The sequence below is a fragment of the Panthera pardus genome, unplaced genomic scaffold, assembly GCF_024362965.1.
Source record: "Panthera pardus isolate Hobbes unplaced genomic scaffold, ASM2436296v1 HiC_scaffold_25, whole genome shotgun sequence".
NCBI lineage: Eukaryota > Metazoa > Chordata > Mammalia > Carnivora > Felidae > Panthera > Panthera pardus.
This window is the reverse complement of record NW_026526821.1, coordinates 19,452,603-19,473,011: the sequence shown is the minus strand read 5'-3', so window position 1 is coordinate 19,473,011 and position 20,409 is coordinate 19,452,603. Positions and strand designations below refer to the sequence as shown.

Sequence of the window (20,409 nt, the reverse complement as noted above, 5' to 3'; positions counted from 1 at the left end):
CCCCTTCAACTCTGCACCTGCAGCAGCGATGTTGAAAGGCTTCCTTTTGAAGCATTCAGGAGAATCCTAGGAGTGGCGACCAACCTGGGCACATCTGCTGGGCTGCCTGGCCAGGCACGGAGTGGGCCCTGTGCACCAGCATAAAAGTGACCCTCACGGTGGTCATACTGTACAATCATATCGTATGGCTTGGCTGTGACAGGTAACATGCAGCGGTAAATGATTGACAGGGGCTTGTGGGGCGAGCTTTCCTCTCTTGCTTCCAGAGCTTTCCTCTCTTGCTTCCAGATCTCCAGTGCTTCATATAAATATTTATGGGAGTCTGGGCCTCCATTAACCCCACCACTGCCACATTTCACTTGTTACACGGTGCTTGGGGGGGGGGGGGGCGGGGGGCCATGTGAAGGCCAGTGCCCGATACACAAAGCACGTATGTCTGTGGATGAGAACATGTAAAGACGATCATGGACCCAAATGCATTTTGTCAGGGTGTTTACACGTATGTAATCCTTGGCTTTCAATGCAAGCATAAATCCATACAGGTATATGCACAATCGTGTGCCTTTTGTGCACACGGTGTGAGAGTGCAGATACAGCAGATAAACGCATGGGGATTTAAGCGTGTGGACATACATGCCTGCCTGCCTCTGTGAATTTAAGTGCGAGCTGCATACGTGTTTATGCGTGTGCCTGCCTTAAGAGTGTAAGCACATCTGTGTGCAGGTTCGAAGTTTCCATACTGCACCAGAAACAGCTTTGGTTAAACTAAGGATGATTCCATCAAAACTGCCTCACCTAGAGGCTGCTGCTTTTATAGACACTTGCTCTGCTAATTATGATCCATTTGCTGGAAAGTTCAACTGAGAACAGACGAAAGGTGAGGGGTCTGTTGATTATGAAAAGCATCAATGTCCCAAGCTAGCAATGCCCAAGTGGGCCCCCCCCCCCCCCACACACACACACACACACACACGCACACCCCAGGACCACCATAAGCTGCTGGCTTCTCCGTGAGAGACTGATGCTGTAGTTTCCCTCTGATCCCCTTATGTTTGTCCTGCTGTATCTCCAGGAGCCCATCGTCCATCTGTGTGTCTGGGCAGGGAGACTTGTGGGTGGAAAATGGTAATTATATCCCCAGGAAAGAGACTACCCTGTGCAAATTAGAATTAGAATTAGAATTAGAAAGGAAACTCTCCTCCACAAGGGCTATCTGCCACCCCTCCATATTTTCCCCCACGCTCTTCACCACCACCACCCCCCTCAGGTGTTTCAGATAAGGGATGTGAACTTGTGGAATTTGATGCCAAAAATACAAATTTTGGTATCGGGGGGGGACTCAAGGTTTACATCTTCTGCTGGGCAAGAGGTGCCTGGTCTGGGCCTACTTCTCCGTCTTCATGGACAATAGTAGCCCACACTTCAGAGAATTAAGTGAACCATTTTAACAGGACTAACCTCATGATCTGGCCACACCTCTTGTGCCCCATGACCTCGTGAACTCGCTGCCCCTTGTCCGTGCAAAGGGACATGTGTACCGGGCTCCAGCTCCCAGGACACCGAGGAGGGTCGATGCCGAGCCTTGCATTGGGAGATGCAGCCCTTTGCGGCCCACTCAGGGAAAGCAGAGCTGAGTCCCCAAGACCAATCCAAGCCCAGGGCCTCGCCTGAGTAGGAAACAGGTGCATGTAACCCTGGCAGGGTCAAGGCAGTGAAAGTGACATGAGAAGAAACAAGGGGACTTGAGAGTGAGCTCCTGATTCCCGATGGAGTCACAGGCCAGGCTCAATGCCTGCCTTGCTCTCTCCAGCTCTGAAATGAGCACCCCTAAGCTTCCCACCCCCCTGCCTGTTTACTGAAAGAAGTGTAAGCCCCTGCAAAATGCACAGAGCCCCACAGGGAAGGCACGGCGATAGAAGTTTTGAATTTGTGGACTTCTGCCCCTTTCTCACACCAAAACTGGCTTCTTCCAGAAAGTATCAGGCCTCTTCCCATTGCTTCTGCGGCTGCCCCTCCAGCCTGAGGACAGGATCCCCTTTTTTGATACAAATAAAAAGGAATGTGTAACAAGCGGCTGCTACTTTACAGGAAAATAACTTCACAGGCAAAGAATGCAGAAAGGCATTCTGAATTTTGCCTCGGAACAAACCCTTATTAATAATTTAGGTGGTTTTCCAAATTGGAGCGGCAACTTATCTCATACATTTAATTTCTTGCAGGTGAGAACAATCAGCTCTGATCTTCTTATCTAAATTCATCTTTTAAGGTAATTTGTGTCGGACGATGGAAAAGGGGACTTTAGATACTGGAGAGACATAAGGTGTGGAAAATGCACGGGGAACACGGCGAAGGCGTGCAAAGCACAGAGAATGCGTGCTCCCCAGCTGAGAGGAATGCTCTCCGTGGTCTGGATGCCTGCTCCTAGGGGCAGACACAGAAGAAGGGACAAAATTCTAGCAGCAGCCTTCTCCAACAGAAAGCTAGTCCTCTGAGCCAGGTAAGCGCCAGCCTGGGAAGCCTTACGGTGACTTCCTCCGACAAGCCGGTCCACCCTGGATCAGGGACTCTCCCTTCGCTGCAAGCTGGCAAGTCTCCTCAGAGGATTGCGCTGGGCCCAAGCTTGGGAGCAGCTCTAGGAACCAGACTGACTTCTTCTAGGAGGGCTGCTGTTAGAAAAGACGGTGTCTGCAAAAGGCGCCTTTTGAGGACTTTTATTTTGGTGGGGGGAGGAGGAGCAGAGTAAACCTCTAATCCTCCCTTCCTTACATAACAAATCCAAACACTGCTATCTCTGGGATGGAAGGCCAGGCCAGCAGACAGCAGGCTGTACAGGGAAGGGTTACGCAAGAAGCCACTTCTGGGTTTTCCTTTCTGAAAACAGAGGGGCAACGAAGCGGGGTTTGCATCTGCAAGCCTGCAAGGGCCCCGCTGGAATCTCCCAAGCCAGCTGTTTCCAGGGCCCTACCGAGACCGAACTTGAGTAGGGGTGGGTGGCAGAGGGAGTGCAGGGTTTGCCTGGCATGGCAAAAGCTGTGACTCTAGTCACAGAAAAAGCCCAATAAATGACCACACTGGTGTGGTTCCTGGCACGCCCACGCTAGGCCTAAGAGGACAGGCGCGCCAGGAGAGTGGGTGGCATGGAGGTGGGCACCTCTGCCCAGGACTGGGATTGGCCCTGCCACAACAGTGCCCAGAAACCCTGGATCTAAGGAAGGCGGGCTGGGACCAATAGAGGGATGTGGGTCTGGGGCCCAGCCCCAGCTGCGCCGGCTTCTGCCACGGAGGGCCCGGCTTGGCCGGCGGGGATCCTGCAAGTGGTCGATCCCCACCAGCCGGGCTGCGGGCGGACGACGCGAGGGAAGGCTGGGGAGTTGAAGCCGTCCAGGCGGGAGAGCCCAGAGCCACTGGCTTGGCCCGGTGCCCCACGGAGGCTCGGGGACCCCGGAGCCCGACTCCACCCCCTCGCCGCCGCTGCCCGCACTTACCGGACACCGCGGCCCCGGCTGCCTTAGCCCTTCCTCGCCTGGCGGAGTCTGAAGGCAGAAAGGACGTGGGGCCAAAACGCAGGGAGAAAGTTTTCTGCAGTGAAGAGTTCGCCAAGGAAGGGCTGAAGGAAAGGGAAATGGCAAAGAGTAGAGCCGCGGGAGACCCCACCGAGCGGGGCTGCAGCCGCCACCCCTGCGCGCGGGCCGGGACCCCAGGCTGCAGGTTCGCCGCGCCGAACGCCAACCCGACCCCTCGCGGAAGGTGGCGGCGGCCGATCCCGCCCGCACGGCCTCCCGCACTTTTGTGCCCCCGGGGGGGGGGGGGGGCGTGGGGGCTTCGCTCCCGCGACCCGACGGGGGCCGCCCCAGCCAGGGATTCGGCCCGGAGCGAGCCACCGTCCCGGGGCCGTGTGCGTCTCGCTCGGCGTGCGTCCCCGGCTGCAGGCGCCAGCCTGTCTACGTGGGACCAGTGCGGGCAGGGACGAGTCCCGGCGCAGGGAGATGTGGCCCCCGGGGTCCTGGAGGAGCGCGAGGACCCCGCGAGCAGGGCGCAGCGGCGGGAACCGAAGAGGAGCCGCGGGGCCGGACCGGGCCGGAGGGCCTCGGGACCCAGTTCGCTCTTCCTGAGCTCGCGGGCGCCGGCTCCGCGGCGTGGTGGCGGGTCGGGACGGCGGGCTGCGGGCTGAGACACGGCCAGGGCCTGCCCGCCCCGGAGTCTCTCGAGGTCCCGGCCCCCTCCGGTGCGCCGCCCGCTCTGCCCGGCTCTCGCCCGCGTGCGTCCCGGGGCCGATTGGTTCCCAAACAGCGGGTGGGTGCTGGGACTGACAGCGCCCGCCCGCGAGGGCGTCGGTGTGGGTGCTGTGTGTGTGTGTGTGTGTGTGTGTGTGTGTGTGTAGGAGTGCGAGGTGTGGTTGTAGGCTTCTCAGAGATGCAATTGGTCACTCTGAAACTGCCTGACCCACCATGTCATTCTAGATGCTGGTCGCTCACTGGGTTGGTGTCTGTGTTTCCGTGCTCTGGGGAAGGGAAACCAACGCCTTGGAGTCTGTGACCCTCCCCAGCCCAGAGGCTTTTTCAAGCAGAGTCCAGATGGCTCTAGAAGTGGAAGAAGCCAGTCCGTTTGGGATTATTCCAAAGGGAGTCAAACCTCCGCCAAATGGAACCCAGGTGACCCCCTTGGTCTCCAGGTTCGTACAGCGGGGTTTCTTCAAGCACTCAGCCTGGCCAAAACCGCTTTCGCCCCACAGGGGATACACTTGTACATTTGGCCGTGCTCTTATCAGATTTGTGAACGTGCCCTTGAACACACAATTACCCAACTAATCACACCCCCTTGCTCCTTCATCCATGTGCACTCAGGTAGAGCGACTTCACAGGCAGACGCGGCCACCATCCCTCTCCCCGGCCACAGCCAAAGCCTTCTGTGCCAGCCGTATCTTTGGGTTGGTGAAATGACCTGGGCCTTGGAACTTAATTCAAGCTTGAATTCTACTAAACAACACCAAAACGCTATTAAATGCAAATCACTGCTGGTAGTATTTGCATCCTTACTTTCCAGATTTTTTTCCCCTGGTCTGTCCTTACCAGACCGGGACCACCACGCCCAGGATTCCGGGAATCCCAGGCCAAAATCTATTCCCTGCTAGTTTCAGCCTTCCCTTCCTTCTGCCTGGCTCTTCCCAGCTCTAGTTCCAAGATCTGCTGCTGGGGTTTCTGACCTCTCCCCATTCAGGTCCTGAAGTTCCATGTTAGGAACTCTGGGCCACGGAACCCCAGGGCTGGAAGGCTGAGTCTCTTGGACTATAGATATTGGGTCTGAAGATACCAGAAGCCCGTTGGACCCAGCCACTGCCAAAGGAGCAGAGAAGCTTTCTGGATTTGGGGGCAGGGGTGGGTAATCCCACTCCAACTCTCAGAAATATCTGAGGCCAACTCTGAATTATAGACAGGACTGCAAGAAGGCTGAGAGGGGTTTTGGGTAACCTAGACGGGAGATCTTGACTCTTCTGAGCGTCTGGAAAAGGGAAGGTCTGGGCCCACCTCCCAGTCAAGGATGTCCAGTTTGCAGGGTGGCTACACCAGAATGGTGCCCCAAGCCCCCTCTACCTCCCAGTTTGGCAAGTTACTGAAATCCTGGTCAGGACATGCAGTGCCCTTCTGTGGGTCTGAGGGCTCCAGGCCTGAGTGGCATGTGTGCCCACGGCACGCCACCCCCCAGAAAATAGGTCCACAGGAAGGGCTTCCTGTCTGAAGAGCCTTACCCTGAAAGCCCTGGTGCTGGGTTCCACCTGCTTCTCCAAGTCCTGGGGAAGGAGGCACAGGCCTCCACTCAGGGCAGGCAGGCGTTCTCACTCTGGGCAGCAAGATACGCTGGGCAGGAGAAAGTTGAGAGCCTTGCAGCCCAGGGAGGAAGGCCAGAGTGGCAGGGCCAACTGAGCCTGATTGCCAAAAAGACCCCTGTTTCCCCATCAGGAAGCTCCGGCTTCTGGGCTTCTTGGGATTGGGCCGATCTGTACCTCAGAGCCCGCAGGCTAGCAGGCCAGTCCTGATCCTCAAGCCTGAAAGCCTCCCCAAAATGTGTCCCCTCTCAGCTCACAAACCCGCTCCCAAATGAGGTCTCTACCTAGAGTGAGAAGCAGGAACATATTTGGGGCTCATGTACATACACACTCACAAGCAAGGGAGAGAGTTGCCCAGACCTGGTCTGTTTCTCCATTGGCCAGGGAGGGTGAGTGTCCCCAAAGTGATTCGACTCTTAAAAAGGCAAGAGAAGAAAGTCAAAGTCAGGCGCACGCAGAATCCTCTAAATAAACACCATTTCCATGGGTTTAATAAGCAAAATAGGAAACCATTTTAATAACCAAAAAACAGAAACCAGTCTGAATAAAACTACAATAGACTAGGTTTTAATATTTTCATATCATAAGCAGGGTTTGAAATTGATCCCTTATTTTACATGAAATAAAAACAAATTTCTGTTGCAGCAAATTTGATTTCAACACAGTTGAATCCGTAAAAACCGAAGCTCGTTTCTGATGCAGGACGAATATCCACAATATTTAAAACTGCAAGCACCATGCGGTTCATACAATCTTGTTATTACTGTTAATTTATCAACTAATACAAACTCAAAAATGCATCCGGCCAGCAGCGCCAGCAATCTCAAATGGGAACTAAAAAATACGCTTTCGTTTTGGTATTTTTGTCAGTGCAACTTAAATCCTTTTACTGACCTGCAGGAAAAAAAAAGGTAATAAAGAAAAACACCCAGATTTTCCCTATAACTACTATACAACTGAAGGGGGTGGGGGGGGGAACTCACCTGCTAGCTCAAAAGCAGGGAAAGAAACACACAGAACGTGTTGGTCTAAAGGACGCGCTTGAAAGTTGCAAAATTACTTGCCAATGGTTGAGTTTCGGTAGGTTCAGCACACGTTTGGGTCACCATTGGACAGTGTCCGGGCTGGTGAAGCCACTCACCCTAAGAGCACCGCAGCCACAGCAATTAGTGTGGATGGACCTGGAGGGCTGTGAAGGGACCCTGGGGTGATTCCGACTGCATTAAAAAGCACATAAGATCTGTTTTCCTTTCCGTTCTTGTTAAGGGTGTCAGTTTGGGACACCCAAATTAGCAAGGTAGGAGTGAAGACATTCCTGGGCCGTGCTCCTCCCGGGTGCAGAACTGGGCAGCTACCCTGTCCTGATATTCAGGAACTGGGACCCGGGTCCTCTTTCTGTCGACACCCACAAAACTGAAAACTGAAGCGGAAGGGACAAGAGGACCGAATGGAGACGGGGAGAGGGGAGAAAACATGCAACTTCCAAGGGTGCCCCAAGACAAAGTTGTTTTCTGGTGCAAAATGCCCAGAACTTTTTTTTTTTTTTACTTACAAAAAAATAATGCCATAATAATAAACCCAAACGAAGACACTCAGCTTGCTGCCACGTTCTCTAAGCTGTTTGGCGGGGCGGTATTTACAAGCCGACAGCCGGGACTGAACCCCGGCAAGCAGCCGCCGGAGTTTCTGAACTGCCATCCCTTCTCACTCAAAGAAACAAGGGGGTTATGATCCATGATCAACAACATGCTAAAAGTTAAACAAGAAAATGGTACAAAATAGAAATTATTACCATACATGTCCAGCATGCAGGATTAATATTTTTAATGCAGATTTTCGTATTTTTTCTATATAATGGAGCAGGCAATAAAACTGATGAGAATTGCGCGCAGAACGTCCTAACTGAGGCCCGCGTCTCGGGGCTGAGAGCCAGTGTTCTCCGGACCCTGGACAGACAGGTCCGTCTGTCCTTCCTTCCTTCCTTCGCTCAGCCTCGCCTCGCGCCTGCCGGACGCCAGGGTCCCTCTCCTCTCCTCTCCTCGCTGCTCTCTTCCTGGGTTGGACTGCGCTCCGGGCCGCGACGCAGCGGCCCCGGCTTAACGCGCAAAGTTCAGAAAGCCAGGAGTCTCCAGACGGCCTTGGCGACTCCTCGGGACTATGCCTCGCCGCCCTCCAGCCTGGAGGAAAGTTGCTCCGGGACTTCCCACCCCCTCGTCTGGCTCTGGCTCTGCTCGAGTCTAGGAGGCGGCGCTGGCGCGCGCCGCTCTCCTCTTGGCCAAGGTCCCCTGCCTGCCCGCGCGCCCTCCCGTCGCCCGCGTCCCGCGCGCCCTTCCTCCCTCTCCCTCAAGTCAAACAGGTCAAGGCTGGGGCCGTGGCAGGGACAGGGTCCGGGGGGAGTCCGGGGCGGGGGACACGGGACGGGGAGTCCGGGCCCGGGGCATAGGGCGGGGGCCGGGACCGGCCACGACTCACAGAAAGAACTCGGGAGAGGAGGGGCTGTCGCTGGTGGAGCCCGCCTCCCTGAAGCCGGAGTTGGCGAGTTTCTCGCACTTGACCTTGTAGGCGTCTCTTTCGCGGGCCAGCCGGGACACCTCCTGCTTAAGCTGCTCCACCTGCTGAATGAGCTGCGTCTTCTCGTTCTCCAGGTGGTGTTTCTGCTGGACGCGTTTATACCTGCACGACTGGGCGTAGCCCCGGTTCTTCAGGGTCCGCCGCTTCTGCTTCAGGCGGATCACCTCGTCCTTGGTGAAGCCCCGCAGGTGGCGGTTCAGCTCGCGCACGGACATGGACACAAGCTGGTCGTCGGAGAAGCGGTCCTCCACGCTGCCGCTACCACCAGCCGCCGTCGCCGCGGCGGCCGCGTGCGGCCCGGGCCCGGGGTGGCTGGTGGGCAGCTGCTGCGCTGGGCTGGCTGCGCTGGACGGCGGCGGCGACGCTTGGTGATGGTGGTGATGGTGCGGGTGCGCGTGCGGGCCCAGCTCGTCGTGGGGCACGCCGGCGCCCGGGTATGCGTGGTGCGGGTGTGGGTGGTGGTGGTGGTGATGGTGGTGCGCGCCGCGGAAGCCGTCGAAGCTCTGCAACGGCTGTGGCACCGGGTGCGAGCCGATGAGCGCCTCCACCGCATCCTCAGGCGTCAGGTTGAGCGCCTCGGGGTTCATCTGCTGGTAGTTGCTCGCCATCCAGTACAGGTCCTCGAGGTGAGTCTTCTGTTCGGTCGGGCTGAAGCTGGGCGACGAGGGCACCGAGCTACACGGCGTGCTGAGTGGTGTGGATGACACCGAGCCGGCTGGCTGCAGGCGCGTGCAGGGCCGGCCCGGGCGCTCCGCGCGCCCCAGCGGCTCCTTCTTTACGTCGAACTTGAGCAGGTCGAAGTCGTTGACGTACTCCATGGCCAGCGGGCTGGTGGGCAGCTCGGGCCCCATGCTCAGCTCCGCGGCCATCGCTGACGCGAGGCGCAGCCGCCGCTGCCGCCCGGGAAACTTTGCGGCCGGCCGGGGCGCGCCGAGCCGAGAGCGGGGGCGAAGAGCCGCGAGCCCGGGAGGCGGGGAGCCGAGGGCGCAGCGGGCCGGGGCCGCCGGCCAAGCCTTTGTCTGGGGACGCGGCGGCGCGCCGGAGAGTCCCGAGGCTGCCTGCGCCGCCCCAGAGCTCGGGGCTGTGGCCGCGCCGGGGCCGGGCCGAGTCGGGAGGGGCGGAGAAGCAAGCGGGGCGCGCGGCTGGGCGGAGGGGAGGCGCCGGGCAAGCGCCCGCCGCTCGCTCTCTAGCTCTCCTGCTCTTGGGCTCTCTCGGTCGCAGCCGCTCGCAGCCCGGCGGCGCAGCTGTGCTGGCTCCGGCGCCGCCGCCGCCTTTTATCGCCTTCCTGATGTCACCGGGGCGCGGGGGCCAGGGCGGCCCAGAGCTCTGGCCAATGGCTGCACGGCCCCCGCGGCCCGGCGGCGCAGGGCGGGGCGCGCCTGACAGCTCCTCCGCCCCCCGCGTCAGCTGACTGGCGGCCCGAGCCGCCGGAGAGCCGCGGAGGCCTGGCCGAGGGCTGGAGCCCAGTGGGACGGCGGGCCCCGGCCCAGCCCCCAACACCCTCCAGGTCCCGGTCCCCGCCCGCTTGCCTTTGGGGCGCGCCCCCCCCCCCCTCCGTGGGCCTGGCCGCCGCTTCCACCCCCTTCGCGTGCTCCCCTCGCTCTTTACCCCTCGCTCCCCACCCCCAGCCCCTGTCACCCCCAAGGAGGCTCAAAAGGAACGCCGGGACGACACCTCTCGGGCCCTTTGTTCCCCAGCGTCCCCCGCCCAGTGGGGGACGTTCCGTGCGCCGCGCGGCTGCGGGGCCGTACGAGTGTGTGCGGTGCGTGGCTGCCTGTGTTTCCGCAGGTCTGCGCGTAATTTGTGTGCTGGGGGTGGGTTTGCGGCTCCAAGAGTTGTGTTCAAATCCAACTCTTAGCCTCAGGGGACCCTCGGGCTAAGCAGGGGCAGTTCCCCTCCTGGCGGCTGCAGGGGCCGAGACCCGAGATGGGACTCCCTTGCCCAGCCGCTCCCCGCGCTCGCCCCACGCACAAAAGCACAGGATGAAGGAAGCGGGGAAAGAATCGGCCGTAAGGCTCTGGTTTCCTTTCCCCAGCCCGACGCACGGAGCCCTCAGCTCCGGAGGGTTGGGGCTGAGGCTAGCTCAGGACGGTGCTCCGGGTGGCTCTCGGCTGCTGGGGAACCGACCCTGTTTTTGTTTGAACGTTTTGTAACGATTTAGCAGATCTCGGCGTCAGCGGGCCGCGAGAGGCTCAAACAGGCATAAAGTGCGACCCCAAGTGGCCACTGTGCGCAAAGGCGCGCGGAACAGCCCGGCCCGCGACTGGAAGGCTTGGACGACGCTTCGGACCCAGCTGGGTCTTCCTAACCAGTCCAACCCGGGCCAACCCAGAACGGAGGCTGTATGTGCACCGGGGCCCAGGACAGGTTCCCCTAGAGCCACTCACGGTCCCCGGGTCCCGTCCTGGGACTCAGCCGCGAGTTCGGCGCGGATCACGGCGCTTGAAACTCCAAGCCCCAGCTCAGGGCGCGGGGGAGAGGGGCTGGGGGTGCTGGGATCCCCCTCGGCAGCCCCCTGCGCGGGACTGGGCCGAGTTAAGTCTGTGGCTGAAAGCGGAAACGCCACAGCGAGGGGGCCCAGGGCTGTCCATGAGAAACCTCAGAGCGCAGACGGGGAGCCCACAGCGCACCGCACTGGGGATCCAGGCAGGGCTCGGGCGCCGTGCACCCTCCCAACTCGGACTCAGTCTGGCCCGAAATAAGAGCCTCTTCCCCGAGACTCGGCCCGGGCGCAGAAACCGGATAAATCGCAGATTCGCTGTACCCGGAGACCCGACCCGCCTCCCGCGTCGCCTTCTGCTCTTCAGCTTTGGGCGCGCGCAGCGAAAGGCAGGAGAAGCGTGCAATGGGTGAGTGTGTCCCAGCCGCTGCCTGTGCAGAGCCAGCACGACTGACGGCGCGTGTAGGGGCCAGGTGAGCCACACCAGTGCGGAGACAGCCAGGTTTTTTTTCAGTGTTAGAAGGTAAAATAGTTTGCCTCCAGCTAATCTGAAAACTCTCTTCTTTTGCGCCCTCGGTCAGGCTGGGGTGGGGTGTGGTCTTGAGCCGCCCAATTTTTAGTAAAATGAATATATTTGAACCAAAACTTGGACTGAAAGGTTTGGATCAGCAACTGTTATTCTGGAAGAGCCCGTCTTCAACCCTTTGCGAGAAGCGTGCTCTCCGCAGAAACGATTCGGCGATCTCCGGGGAGAGTTTGGGCCCTGCGGCTGCTGCGCCCCTGCCCGAAGCTGGGCTCCAGGGACGCGCACCCTCCCTGGCCCGGTAGTGTTTGGACGCGGTGAGAGGACACTCGCACCGCGGCTCAGCGGGGGAACGTTTCCAGGCCGTCTGGGGTCTGCACAGACTAGGGCTCTGGCTTGAGGCGGACAGGGCGTGACAAACGCACTAGGCTCTCTCGGTGCCGACTGACCCCCAGCCGTCGGCGACCTCCTTCTGGGCACTAAAGAAACCCGGTGGCGCAGAGGAAACGCCTGACGCTGTGGACTTCTGCGTGCGCACCGCGGCGGCCGACCAGGGTCACCCCCCGGTCTGCCTGACCTTGGCTGTCGAGGACAGAAACCGGAATCTCAGCAGTGTGGCCAACTAGGCCCTAAGGGTTCCTTCGGGCCGGGCTCCGCGGTTCCAAAGTTCCCCGTCTCCTGGGGCGTCCCGCCGCCGTCTCAGGGTCTCTAGAACTCGGGCTTTGTCTGGGCAGATGCTGTCCTCTTTGTCCTGTGCCTCCGTCTCCGTTGCGGTCAGTCCCCTCCCCTGGGCTCGGACTGCGATATCTCCGTCCAGCCCTAGGTCCACCGTCCCGCCAAACGCGGTTTTGTGCTGCTGTCCCAGCCAAACCAGTCCTTCCTCTCTCACCCCACCCCCAACCATCTCCAAAAAATGTTGGAACTGAGGGAGTAAATGAGGCAAGAAGATTGCTCCGGAGTGAAGGCCGCTGCAGGACAGCCGACCCCACTTCTCAGTGAGACCCCAGGCCGGCACCTGCTACACTCCGCCGCGGAATCTCGGCGCCCCAAACCCTATGGCCTCCCGCTCCCGACAGCCGCTGCCCGCCGCCACCTCCCTGCGCCTGGGGCGTGCGGGGCTTCCGGTCAATCGGTCTACGGGCAGTTCCTGGAGGCTGCACTCCTTGCCTAAAAGACTAGCTGGGAGAGGGGTGGGGGTGGGGGGGGGATGGAAAGAAAAGAAAAGGGATGGTGGGAGAAGTGGAGAGTGGAGGAGGAGCGGCAAAGGGAAGGAGGCCAAAGACACAGGAGTAGCGCGCGGAGCCCCAAGCCTCTTTTGAATTGGAGCCGAGGACTATCGGCGGCGCCCAGAGCCCTCTACCGAACAGTTTGTTGTCTTTTGCCCCCAAAACTCCAACCTGAAGTTTTCACCCTGACGCGATCTCCTCCCGCTACCCACCCCAAGTTGGGCCAGAGGGGATGCGTCCTGGGCGCACCACCTGGGAATTCTTCAGCTACAGTTAATGAGCGAGGAGGCTCTGCGCGGCCCGTGCCACTGCGCGACCTTGGGGTGCTCGGGGTGGGGGTGTGCGAAGAAGTTATTCCTCAAGGGAGCACGGGGTCCACCGCCAGCCGCCGGGTTCGAGGTTCGCTGCGCTGTTCCCACCCTTCCTGTTCAACCATCCCGCTAACCGGAGAGTGGCCCCGCGGCGCGTTCCGCTGTGCGCATCCAGCCCAGCGCGGCGCTCCCGGCCGGCCGCCGGCAACCCGGTTCAGCCCCAAGATGCACTGTACACCCGTCGTTCCCTGAGAGCGGCAGGGTTTTGGTGCGTGAGTGGGCGTCTCTGTGCGTGCAAGGGTGAGGTGGGAGGTGTGCAGGAGGTGTGTGTGTGTGTGTGTGTGTGTGTGTGTGCGCGCGCGTGTGTGTGTTGAGTGGGGAAATAAGGCATGCTTCGAACGGAAGAGCCCGGAAGCCCCTGACCTAAGCACTAATTGTACTATCCGGGGTCTCCAAAGAGGCCCATGTTCCCAAACGCCTCAAGATGCTAGCTCCCTGCTTCGGGCATCACCCAGGAGGCCGAACACTAGTCTCCTCCAAGGAGCCCTGAGGCCTCTACCCCCTTCTTCCAGGCCTGGTGGAAGGGAATTCTGTTGCCCTCACTCCAGGATTCCCAAGGCCCAGGGCTTCCGAGAAAAGGAAGGAACGTTTTCTCCCTCCTCTTCCTTTTTCCCAAAGGCACCTGTCATTTCCACTGCCCCCTGCCCCACACAATGCCCATCAGATTCCAACCCAGTGCTTCCAAAAAGGTATTCTTGGGCTTCTGGATCCTGGTAGCCTTGAGAACCCAAAGGACTCAGTGAGTCTCAGTAGGGGGCCAGAGATGCCCCCCTCCTCTGCAGAGCCCTTTTCCCACTCCCTCCCTTGGAAACCAGAGACACCCCCCCCCCACACACACACACACACACTTGGGAGTGGAAATTTTTTATTAAAATTATTTCACCTGCTTCTTTTTACTTTGTTTTAACATAAATACTAGAAGTTTTTTTTTTTTAATTATGTTTGTGCCTTACATTCTATTCCTATTGGACAGCAATGTGTTAGACACCCCCGGGCAGTATTGCCTCCAATAGAGATGAAGTGTTTGATCATAATATTCACTCCTATCTCTATGGGGACTTGCAAAGCCTGTATCATTCACTTTTTCCTTTAATTCTCACAACTCTATAAGGTAGCAACTATTGTTATCCTTATTTTACAGAAATGTGTAGACAGGTAGGTAGGTAAATACAGATACATAGCAGTGTCCTAAGAGTATCAACTCATTCTGTCCTCACCACCGCACTTTCAGGTGGGGAGGATTATCCCCACCTACACAAAGGAAGCTCAGAGAGGTTAAGTGATTTCTTTAGTTGCACAGCAGCAATATTAGCCAGAGCTTCTGGCCCCAAGGCCAGTATTCTGAATACTATGTAGTACGTGGTCCATGTCTGGACCCGGTGGCATCCTGGGGACCCAGGTGTCAGCACATTTCCCCAGCTGCTCTCTGGGTCAGGATTCCCAGCTCTCCAGACTCCACGGTGGTTCCATTCAGGTCACAGCAGAGCCTCTGCTCAGTGCCAAGTCTTTGCTGAGGGCTGAGCTAGAAGGGCAGGGATGAACTTGCCTTCTTGTCAAAGGCAGTCAAGCATCCTTGGGCTTCTTCGCCTTCTATGTCCTCTTCCCTGGCTGTGCAGGGCTGGAGGGTCAGGATGGGAGAGAAACCAAGGCTGCATGCAAGCCAAAGGAGAGAAATCTTGCAGAGTCCTCTTACCCTGTCCTTTACCCTTGGCCTCAGCATGACCTTCAATCTTGGCCTTGATCCTTGGTCCTACCTCTCTCTGGTCTGAGTTTGACCTTCAGCCTGTTTGACCTTCAGCTTCCATTCATTCATCTCTTAAGTGTCAGAAGAGAGAGAGAGAGATGGCCCAATGCTGATGAAGTTCGCTACCACTCAGAGCTGGTGAGGATGGCCTTCCCACCACTACCTGCCCAGGACCCCAGGACCAGCATTGGAGATCCTGAAACCTCATCATTGTTCTTCAGGGCCAAGGCTTTCACCTCCCGTAGCCCAACCATCACCTATCTGCCCATCCCTCTACCTCAAGATCTGTTTCTCCATCTCTTGCCTTTACCCTCAGCTTTTGCTTCAATAACTACAGAGCCCTTGGCTCAGACTTCCTTCTTCTCCACAGTGTCATGGAGGCAGTTTTCATGTTATATCAATCTGATCACCTTCACCCCCTGCCCCCTGGCTTACCTACAAATTCCTTCAGTACTTAGACAAAAACCCAAACGCTTTAGCATGGCCTTCAGGCCTTGAATGACCTGCTCCTGCTCACGTATCCCACCTCATCTCTCCCTGAATTTCCCCTCACAGTGTGCCAAGCACACTGCTTTCTGTACGTTCTTCCATAGCCCAAGCAATATTCTTCCACAGGGCCTTTGCACATGCCATCCTCCCTGCCTAGAATGAGGCAGTCTCTTTGTCCGGAAAGACTTAGAAGAGGTGGTCTGTGGCTCTTGCCAGACCTCAGAGGGACCTCGCTGGGAACAGAGGTGGGGAGAAGAGTCCAGGAGCCAGAGCAAGGTTCCAGTCACTCTAGGGAAATCTCACATATTGAGGTCTTAGGCAGAGCTCTTACCTCTATCCCTTCCCTCTCCAAGCTACATCAAGCAGACCTTAGCTTTGGGAGAGGACTTAGAAGATAACACGGGTCAAGGAGAGGCTTCGGCCAGTTAGTCCTAATGCTTTCCACTCGAGAAAATGTGTTTAAGACACAGATTCCTGAGCCACAGTCTGACTCTATCGGTCAAAGGAGAGCCCAGGAACTTGCATTTTAATAAGTTCCCGAGGTAACTCTGATGGTTGGGGTCCAAGAAATACACTTTGAGAAACTAGATGGAACTTGACCATGAGCTCCTGGAGGGAGACACAGTGATGGAGTTGTCTATGTGTCCCCAGTGGCCATTGCAATGCCCATCCCAGGAGGAACTCAGTTACAGTTGTGGAAGAATGAATGAATGAATGAATGAATGAATGAAGGCAAACACCAATGCTTCCTTGCAGTATGACCGTCTCAGAACCCTCAGGTCTTTTCTGCATGCCCTCCAGTCCTCTCCTCTCCCCTAGTTAACAGTCATTCCTGAACCAGTCCTGCCTCCTTCCTCCTCAGACTGAGGAACAACTCAGAGGACATCTGTATGATGAGTGACCCTGCCCTGCTGGCCTTCCCTCTTTTCTCCCCCTCTATCTGAAAGTTTTTCGGGGCCTCAGGGGTCTAGCTTCCCACCGAATGCTCATCACAGCTTGGGGAGCAAGCCTTTGGGAACAGGGGCGTGGGTGACACTGTCCCACCACTGGGACCTGCCGCCTGGGGCTGATGGAAAGAATAACGCTGTTTGGCTGTGCCTGAGCCCAGGCTCATTTCAGCCCAGAGCTGCTGTGGTCATTCAATCTCTTTCTTACCTTTCGTCTTTTGAAAATGAATTATACAAGACGTACAAGCCTCCTTTCTCATTGTAAAAAATGCAACAATGTAGTTTTAACATCTCTGTCTAGAGCTACAGCTTGCTTTTTATTTTTACTCAGCAACTTCTGCGTCAATACACAGAGATCTTCTTTCTTTTTAACTAATGCATGGCAATTTGTCCAGTGGATGCTCTGTATTTGTTGGTTTTTTTTTTTTTTTTAGCCAGTCTTGTATTTATGGACATTTAAGCTATTTCTGATATTTCACTACTGCAAACAATCCTGCAACGAATAGCTTTGTACATGCTCCTTTTTGCATGTGGGCAAGTATTTCTCTAGAAGAGATAGCAAGAAATAAAATTTCCAGATTGAAAGATGAACACAATTTGTAATGTTCATGCTGTCAAATTATCCTCTCAGAAGGCTGTATCTACTTAATTTCCCATCCAAAATATGTGAAAGTAAACTGTTTCCCCACAGCCACACCAACAATGGATTTTGTCAAGATTTTTCACTTTTGTGCCAATTCTGTTTACGTCCCTTCAATGACCAGACTGGGAGATGAGAGCACAGGAATGGGCATGGCTTCGTTCTTCCCTTCCAGGGAATTGCAAACCTTCCCGCTGTAGCTGGAGAGGTGGTGTAATGGAGAGGCATCCATAATGCTGGTGGATCCCCAGCAAATGAGCCCTTGGTTCAGTGGGGGGCGGGGAAAGGAGTTGGCTGATCTGGGTTGCAAAGCAGAGGTAACACTTAACTAAGGCTTTGAAGGCCAAGCAGAAATTTGTCAGAGAAATGCAAGAAGGCCCGGTGGTAGGCTCAACCCAAAGGCATAGAGCAGAGGCAATGTCTCAGGCACTTAGGGAGCTATTTCTGAGAGGCTACAGATAGACCTTCATGCTTCCGCAGGAACCAGTGTTTAAAGGACCTTGAATGTCATGTGAAAGAATAAGACCCCTATCTTTTTTTTTTTTAATTTTTAATGTTTATTTATTTTTGAGAGACAGAGACAGAGAGCAAGTAGGGGAGGAACAGAGAGAGAGAGAGAGAGACAGAGAGAGAGAAAATCTGAAGCAGGCTCCAGGCTCCAAGCCTGACGTGGGGCTTGAACTCTCAAACCGCGAGATCATGACCTGAGCCGAAGTCGGACACTTAACGGACTGAGCCGCCTGGGTGCCCCAAGTCAGACCCCTGTCTGAAGGGCTGGAAGATCCTTTCCACATGGGCAGGCATCCTTTCTGGTTTACTATCTGTCACATACTAGGTGCTCAATAAATATTTGTAGAAATGAGAAGGAGCATCCCAAAGGCATTTAAGCAACATGTTAACTGGCTTTCATTTCCCTCGGAGACATGCTGTGCTTAGTGCCAGGGACTGTGAGTCTGGCCGAGTTCTGCATGCCAGAGGTATGGCATAAACAAGCTGGGCTCGGGAATCCATTCCTGGGCCTGAGCCCCCCATCCCGGCCTGGTGCCAGGTCCCTTTCACCTCTGCCTGTTAGAGATTGCTTTTGGTTTCTGTGTTGACAAGCCCTGTTTCTGTGTTTGGAGCGGCTGTTCAGTGCCATTTCCTGATTTAATATCAGAGCCAGCACAGAGCAAGGATGCACAGTTAGCACTTTTTGCTCCAAGTATTTTTCAAGTTCCTTTTTGATGTAAGGGTTGGGTTTGCAGCTTCCCTGATCTTGCTGAGCAGGGAGGGAGAGATGGGGGAGAAGCTGGGAGCCGGAGGGGAGAGGGGAGGGGAGAGGGCCCAGAAAAGATTCATCCAGTAGAGCAGAGCTGAGAGAGACGCTAAGCTCCTTTCTAGAGAGGGGATGGCAGAGGGCTCAGCAGAGACAGAGAGGCAGACTGTAAGGTCTGCTGGCCGGGGCAGCCTCCGTGAAGCCAGGCTGCTGTTTCTCCTCTGGGTGGGCGTGAAGACGTATACATACGTTTATATGTATGTCTCTGTCACACACACAAAGGACTAAAAAGCTTAAATAAGCCAACGATGCGATTCAAAATACCAGAAAATGAAAACGAAATTTGTTCAAAGGAAAATTGAAGATAGATACAGGTCCCAGGCACTCAGGTATTGTGACTGAACATCTTCCATGCGTGAGGCCTTCTGCAGGACCATGGTCTGGGAACAGACTGAGGAGCTCATCTTCTTCTGGTGGAAACAGATTTTTTCACTGCACCGTAGTCAATGCAGGGATGGAAGCATGCACGGGACGAAGCGGGGGCTGTCCACACACACACACACACACACACACACACACACATACACACACACGTGTGTGAGCACACACACACTTTGGGACAAGACCTGGGGAGAGACTGGAGTCTTTGAAGGCCTTGACCCACCCGCCCCCACCTACAGAGAGGGACCTGTGTGGCCTGGTATTGGGTCTCACTTCTTTTTTTTATGTCTATTTATTTGTTTTGAGAGAGTGTGTGTGGGTGTAAGAGCAGGGGAGGGGCAGAGAGAGCAGGAGAGAGAGAATCCCAAGCAGGCTCTGCACCATAAGTGCAGAGCCCAATGCAGGGCTCGAACTCATGTACCATGAGATCATATAACCTGAGCTGAAATCAAGAGTCAGGCACTCAACCAACCGAGCTACCCAAGCACCCTTCTCGTTTCTACCTCCGCTGCCACTCACCTCTCAGACTCTGCCTCTGACCCTCTGTGTCATTTGGGGTCTACTGAGAAGCAAATGCCAAAATGAGATCTGACATGCAAGAGGTTTACTGGGGAAACACCTGTGAAGGATAAAGTGCTGGGCGCAGGGGGAGGCAGGGAGAGCCTTCGGACCAAGACCAGGCCTGACATCTGTGGGAGGGGCGGGGGAAGAAGGCAGCTTGGGAGGGAAGCCCGTCAGGCTTCAGGCTTGTCTCAGAAAGTGTCAGCCAGGCTCATGGGACAGTCCTGGGCCAAAGTCACCTCCTGAGAACCCCACATCTTGTGGGAACGGGCCAGCACGAGCACCGCCCTCCCACCACGTGCTCAGTCACTGGCTGGGAGCACCTGGGAGGAAGTGCACAGTGGGGGAGTGTCCATCAGCGGTGCTCCCCACAACAGTTTCCCTTGAAAGAGACCTACACAGGGTATTTCCCTGACCATCATATGCTCTCTTGTCCACCCAGTCTTTGCAGACTTTCCAGGTAGTGAAATCATAGCAGCAAGCATCTTAGGGAGCATTTTCTACACCTGAGGGCCTGTGCTATCGAGGGCTAGCATCATCTCACTTCAGCCTCCAATATGACCTTATAAGATAGGAGCTATTGTCATTATCATCCCCCATTTTACAGACAAGAAGGCTGAGGCTCAACTAAACGAAATCACTTCCTAGAGGCCACACCTCACAAATGGCAGAGAGGAAGCAGGCTCTAGACTGTTTTGGCCAGGAGGAGGCTTAGAAAGGGTAAATGGGAGGCTCATTCCTCTCTGTGTATCTGTCTCACCTGCTGCTGATTCCTGTGATGTGTTAACAAGACAGCCTCCAAGAAGACCCCTCAGGTCTCATCTGGGGTCAATGCCAACCCATTCCAAGCTGGTCTTAGGATACCAACCATCTGCCAGCCAGCTCCAAACAAAAGGCCCAGAATGCTCACCTGAGGTAGGCACTCTCCAGCAGCCATATAGCTATCTGCCTTTTTCTCATGCATCGCCTCCTCCAGAAAGCCTTCCCTGACGGGCTCGTGTTTCCACGGCACCTTATGCTGAACTCCATCAGTGCATCTATCACACTGTGCCCAGAATGGCTGTTCAATCTGTTTCCACTACCAAATCGGGCCCCTCCAGGACCCAAATCAGGTGCGAGTCATGTTGGCGTACCTAGTACTCAGCACGTAGGGCCCCGGGGCTAGACAGGTGTCAATGCATGGAAGGGAAACTCTGGCAAGTGAAGACTAGTCCAGGCCACCAAGAAGACAGCCTTGGAGGGCATGGGCCCCTTGTGACAACGAGACCCTGGCCTTCAGAAGAGGAGTCTGCATTCCCCAGCCCGGCCGCCCAGGGGCCTCGTCAACCCCCAGGCAGTGTTAACACTGGTCCTTGCTTCTTGGCAATAAATCCATGC

General features: G+C 56.2%; 2 protein-coding genes across 2 annotated transcripts; both read right to left on the bottom strand.

The window, feature by feature from the left end:
• Positions 1–2,696: 2,696 nt before the first annotated feature.
• LOC109272214 (MPDU1 antisense RNA 1) lies at positions 2,697–7,522 on the bottom strand. Its single transcript, XM_053890862.1, has 3 exons — positions 7,465–7,522; positions 3,486–4,403; positions 2,697–2,871 (listed from the first exon to the last, which is right to left on the bottom strand). The coding sequence occupies exons 1-3, from the start codon at positions 7,520–7,522 to the stop codon at positions 2,840–2,842; spliced, it is 1,008 nt and encodes a 335-aa protein (XP_053746837.1). The 3' UTR covers positions 2,697–2,839.
• MAFB (MAF bZIP transcription factor B) lies at positions 6,313–9,655 on the bottom strand. The gene has a single exon (XM_019458500.2). It carries the CDS (start codon positions 9,262–9,264, stop codon positions 8,293–8,295), a length of 972 nt encoding a protein of 323 aa, XP_019314045.1. The 5' UTR covers positions 9,265–9,655; the 3' UTR covers positions 6,313–8,292.
• Between the last annotated feature and the right edge of the window lie 10,754 nt (positions 9,656–20,409).